The following is a 5,616-nucleotide window of genomic DNA, read 5'->3' as shown; positions in this document are numbered from 1 at the left end:
ATCTGTGGGTCTAGTTGCTCTTCACAGGGCTGCTAAAAAACAGAGTCATGGGCAAGGCATGCATACAGATCTATCACTTGTCTTAGTTTGACATGGAAAAAGAAATCTGTACTTCCCAAGGATTTCTGCACAGAGGGTAAACACCCCGTATCAAACACTTGAGAGAACTGAGACCAAGAAACTGAGTTCTTGAAAAGTTAAACTCCTCCTTTTTAAAAAGTAATATAAATATATGCCTTGTAAGACCTGAGGGACTAAGCCGTAAAATTTGCCTTTGCTCAATTGGATCTGAGACCTGAACTTAGTGAAGCCTTTAATTCCATATTTGAAGGTGACAAACTCCATTCCTTCACTTCTCCAGCATGTCTTTTTAAAATATTATAAAGGACACAGTACTGCACTCAGTTTTTCAGCAAAAAGGATTGCTGCTTAGAGTCACAGAAAGATGCATCAAGGGCGAAAGTAAACAAACAAGACAGAATCTTTAGAAAAAAAAGAACCTTAAAAATAAATTGTGTTGCAAAACTACTTTTGCAATTACAGTGTTGTATTTGGCCCCGCTATGTTTCAGAGGCACTGCCTTAATATAAACAGAATCTTCTAATGCACTTTTTCAAAACAGTGCTTCTCAGCCAAGGACTAGCGCGAATTCATTCTACTGCTAGGTGCTGACGACACTTTGGTTTGCTTTACTGGCAACGTTTTGGCAACGCATCCTATACTAAGAGGAAGGCTGGTAACCAGGCATATGACAAGAGCCAGATCCACTGTGTTACTTCTTTTCGTGCTTCTTGGTTAATTCCCCCACGCCCAGCTGGAAGTTGCCCTGGTTGTCACCGGTTCTGTCTTCCCTCTGCCGGCTCTCCTGGGACACTTGCTGAACAGCTTGCAGGATGACATTCTGCACGATCTGTTTGCTGGCTTTCTGCAGCTTCACCTCTTCAGGCTCATTTCCAGGTTTCTCACCTAGCAAAGAGTATGTAAGGGAGGTAAAAAGAACAAAATTAATTTCAGGAGCTGTTATAGGAAGGGGCATGCAGGAAAGGTGAGACCACTGGACTTCAAGCTGTAGTACAAAGCTGTAATCATCAAGACAGTACGGTACTGGCACGAAAACAGACACTCAGATCAGTGGAACAGAATAGAGAACCCAGAAATGGACCCACAAACCTATGGACAACTAATCTCTGACAAAGCAGGAAAGAATATCCAATGGAATAAAGACAGTCTCTTCAGCAAGTGGTGCTGGGAACACTGGACAGCGACATGCACAAGAATGAACCTGGACCACTTTCTTACACTACACACAAAAATAAACTCAAAATGGATGAAAGACCTAAACATAAGGCAGGAAGCCATCAAAATCCTCGAGGAGAAAGCAGGCAAAAACCTCCTTGACCTTGGCCGCAGCAACTTCTTACTCAACATATCTCTGGAGGCAAGGGAAACAAAAGCAAAAATAAACTATTGGGACCTTATCAAAATAAAAAGCTCTGCACAGTGAAGGAAACAATCAGCAAACTGAAAGGCAGCCAACGGAATAGGAGAAGATATTTGCAAATGACATATCAGATAAAGTGTTAGTATCCAAAATCTATAAAGAACTTATCAAACTCAATACCCAAAAGCCAAATAACCCAGTGAAGAAATGGGCCAAAGAAAGTCACAAATAGACACTTCTTCAACGAAGACATTCAGATGGCCAACCGACACATGAAAAAAATGCTCAACAGGGGCGCCTGGGTGGCTCAGTCGGTTAAGCGTCCGACTTCGGCTCAGGTCACGATCTCGCGGTATGTGAGTTCGAGCCCCGCGTCGGGCTCTGTACTGACGGCTCGGAGCCTGGAGCCTGTTTCAGATTCTGTGTCTCCCTCTCTCTGACCCTCCCCCATTCATGCTCTGTCTCTCTCTGTCTCAAAAATAAATAAATGTTTAAAAAAAAAAAATTAAAAAAAAAATGCTCAACATCACTCATCATCATGGAAATACAAATCAAAACCCCAATGAGACCTCACACCTGTCAGAATGGCTAACATTAACAACTCAGACAACAGATGTTGGCGAGGATGTGGAGAAAGAGGATCTCTGTTGCACTGTTGGTGGGAATGCAAGCTGGTGTAGCCACCCTGGAAAACAATATGGAGGTTCCTCAAAAAACTAAAAATAGAACTACCCTAGGGCCCAGCAATTGCACTACTAGGCATTTATCCACGGGATACAGGTGTGCTGTTTCGAAGGGACACATGCACCCCAATGTTTATAGCAGCACTAGCAACAATAGAGCCAAAGTATGGAAAGAGCCCAAATGTCCATCGATGGATGAATGGATAAAGAAGATGTGGTATACACACACACACACACACACACACACACACACACACACACACACTGGAATATTACTCAGCAACCAAAAAGAATAAATCTTGCCATTTGCAACTACATGGATAGAACTAGAGGGTATTATGAGGACTTTAAGAGACAAAACACATGAACATAAGGGAAGGGAAGCAAAAATAATATAAAAACAGGGAGAGGGACAAAACAGAAGGACTCTTAAATATGGAGAACAAACAGAGGGTTGCGGGAGGGGTCGAGGGAGGGGGGATGGGCTAAATGGGTAAGGGGCACTAAGGAATCTACTCCTGAAATCACTGTTGCACTATATGCTAGCTAACTTGGATGTAAATTTAAAAAATAAATTAATAAAAATAAATAAATAAAATAAAGTATGGAGAATTAAAAAATAAAACAAATTAAATAAATTTTTTTAAAAAAAAGGAAAGAACGAAAGATGAGACCGTAACGAGGTGCGAGAGTGGCCCAGTTAATTGTGAGGAGCCCTGTACAGACATACTCTACTGTCTCCCTTTCCAACAGGATCTCCATTTGTTCGCCCCACTCATGAGTCCAATGTATGTTCTCACCATCCCAGAATGCTCTGCTGCTGGCAGTTGTCATGAGAATAGAGTTATGGCCGATGAGAACCCGCGGGAAAGTTTATGGAAAGGGACAGACTCATGCCCCTTGTGGCCTTTGACACTTACTCCTTCTTCCTATGCAGGACGCAGACATAATGCCTTTAGGTACCACGGGCAACCTCCAATAAGCAAGTAGATGAAAGCCAACATTCTGGCCACGGCTGAGGGAAGAAAAGGAGTCTAGTTTTGAAAGCATTATTCAGAATCCACACCAGCCCTCGACCTTGTACTTCCGGACTTCTTCGTATGTGAGATGAATAAACGCTTCTTTGTTGAATCCGCTATTAGTCAGGTTTTATGTTACTTGCGACCAAATGTATGCCTAGTAGACTTAATTTCACCGGGGCTGGAGAATAGATTATTACTGAATCTATAATAGGTTCAGCCCTGCTCCTCTAATAGCCTCCCGAGGAATGAGGTCATTTATGTACCAGAATCTGTCCTCCATGTTCTAGAACAGGGGTTGGAAAACTTGTTCAACAGGACCAGATGGGAAATATTTTAGACTTGTAGGCCATACCATGTCTGTGACTACTACTCAGCTCTGCTTTTGGTAGCATTAAATCAGCTCTAGACAATGTATAAATGAACGCACATGGTTTTGTTTCAATAACTCGTTACTTACGAAAAGTAGGCTGCAGGCCAGATTTGGCCCACAGGCCATGGTTTGCCAACCCTGGTCTAGTTAGTGAGAATTTTCTAATTATAAAGCAGGCAGTCTACCCATCATTGATGCTTCCCCTTCATCCTTAGTTAAAAACAATACAAAACCTTGATTTTATTTGGGCAGCTGTGTAACTGGGCCTGGCGAAGTTCTGACCAATGAGGTGAAAGTTCATTTAGTAAAAATTCTAAAAAAGGTCTTTAAAAGGAAATAGGCAGATAAAGGCCCTTTGCCCTCCCCTCATCCCACTGCCGGCGACTCTGACACACTGGCTATCACCACAGGGGTTTTTGCTAACCATGAGGGAATCTTCAGAATGGAAACCATTTCCAGGGATTTGCAAAGACAAGTTAGAAGGAGCCTGAAAACTCAATGACCAAGAGCCACATATCATCCCTTGGCTGCCCATCTCCAGGCCTCTTTCACGTTAGAAAAAATATATGTATCTTATTTGATTCACTGTTGTCTTGAACTTTCTTTTATTATGCAGCAAATGTATTACTAACTCATGCATGGCAGAATGATCATGAATCGAACATTTGACTAAAGTGCAATCATGAGAATTTTTAATTCCACCTGCTTATATTTAGAGTGATAAATAGAATGGGCATCATTCCTCATTCAAAATCATCATTTCAGATGTTTCCTGTATTCGCATATGCTGCTGCCATGAAAATGGATTGAAAACTGTGGGGGGGGGGGGCATTCACCAGAATTGATTCATTAACAACAGAATTGATACACCCAGGAAAAGGATGTCACATAAGAGTATACGGAGTCATTCCGGAAGACCAAGCAGCTCTTATCCCTTGAGACAGATAGTTGTCATTTATTCAGCAGCATTTGTGTCACTAGCACTATTTTCTGAGGGATTTAGAGTCTAGTAAACAAGGTAAGATGAATCTATTCAAAACAAAGGGACAGTCCTCCCCTCCCTCCCCTCAAAACAAATAAATACCCAGAATAAAATGAGAAATCTACACCAGACTAAGCAGAGAAGGCATCAAATGCTACAATGTGTGTGACATGACACTTACTCAGCACCCCCGTCTGGCTCCTGAGTACTTAGTGGCCACCATTGTGTATTGGTTAGGGCATAGACTTGGCCTTTGTAACAAAGAAACTCAAAAATGCACGAGAAAACTCACACAAGAAAGATATTTATTGCTCTCTCGTGCATCAGTCCAGAGGTACTCCAACGTGTAGGCGGCTCTGCTCCACCAGGTTATCTAAGGGGTCAACATCCTTCTATCTTCCTGCTCTGCCGTTTCCTACTATATTGACCTCATCTGCATGAGTAGAGCTGGTTAACCAATATCCCATCTGGGACTGGAAGATAGCCAAAGAGAAAATGGAGGTTGATAAAGATGATTTCCTTTAACAAAATTTTTTTAATGTTTATTCATTTTTGAAAGAGAGAGAGAGAGAGAGAGCATGAGCGGGGAGGGGCAGAAAGAAGGAGACACAGAATCCAAAGCAAGCTCTAGGCTCCGAGCTGTTAGCACAGAGCCCGACACTGGGCTCAAACCCACAAACTGAGAGATCATGACCTGAGCCAAAGTCGGACGCTCAACTGACTGAGACACCCAGGTGCCCCAAGATGATTTCCTTTAAAAGAGTAATCATATAAGTTGCAAACATCACTCTGCTCACATGTCATTGGGGGAAACTGAGTCACACGGCCACACTTAGCCACATGGGAGGCTAGGTAGGAAATATAGGTGCAAACTGGGCAGCCACACGCCATACCGAAACTCAAGGACGTTCTAATGCTAAAACAAAGAGGCAATTACAGGTTTTTGAAGTTACTTCTGTGCAGTGGCCAAGGCTAATTCAAAGAGGAAGAGTACATATTTATGGCAAGTCAAATATGATACTCATGCAGCTCTGTCCACTATCACTACAGAGCATAAGTGTGTAGACAAACAGAATAGTTTAAAAGGTTCATGTTGGCTCCTGGAAAGAGTTTCTTAG

At 42.3% G+C, this 5,616-nt stretch overlaps 1 protein-coding gene across 1 annotated transcript; it reads right to left on the bottom strand.

Annotated features, from left to right (window-relative positions):
* Window positions 1–368: 368 nt before the first annotated feature.
* Window positions 369–5,389, bottom strand: AKAIN1 (A-kinase anchor inhibitor 1). The gene is made up of 2 exons (XM_042909680.1): window positions 5,296–5,389; window positions 369–966 (listed from the first exon to the last, which is right to left on the bottom strand). Exons 1-2 carry the CDS (start codon window positions 5,387–5,389, stop codon window positions 773–775), a joined length of 288 nt encoding a protein of 95 aa, XP_042765614.1. The 3' UTR covers window positions 369–772.
* Window positions 5,390–5,616: the final 227 nt, after the last annotated feature.

This window comes from Panthera leo, chromosome D3, assembly GCF_018350215.1.
Source record: "Panthera leo isolate Ple1 chromosome D3, P.leo_Ple1_pat1.1, whole genome shotgun sequence".
NCBI lineage: Eukaryota > Metazoa > Chordata > Mammalia > Carnivora > Felidae > Panthera > Panthera leo.
This window is presented reverse-complemented; position numbering and strand designations above follow the sequence as displayed.

Coding starts and splice junctions, on each gene's coding strand:
- AKAIN1 (XM_042909680.1), bottom strand. CDS start 5,389: ATGGCGTGTGGCTGCCCAGTTTGCACCTATATTTCCTACCTAGCCTCC. Junction 967..5,295: donor TCAGTTTCCCCCAATGACAT/GTGAGCAGAGTG, acceptor ACTCTTTGCTAG/GTGAGAAACCTGGAAATGAG.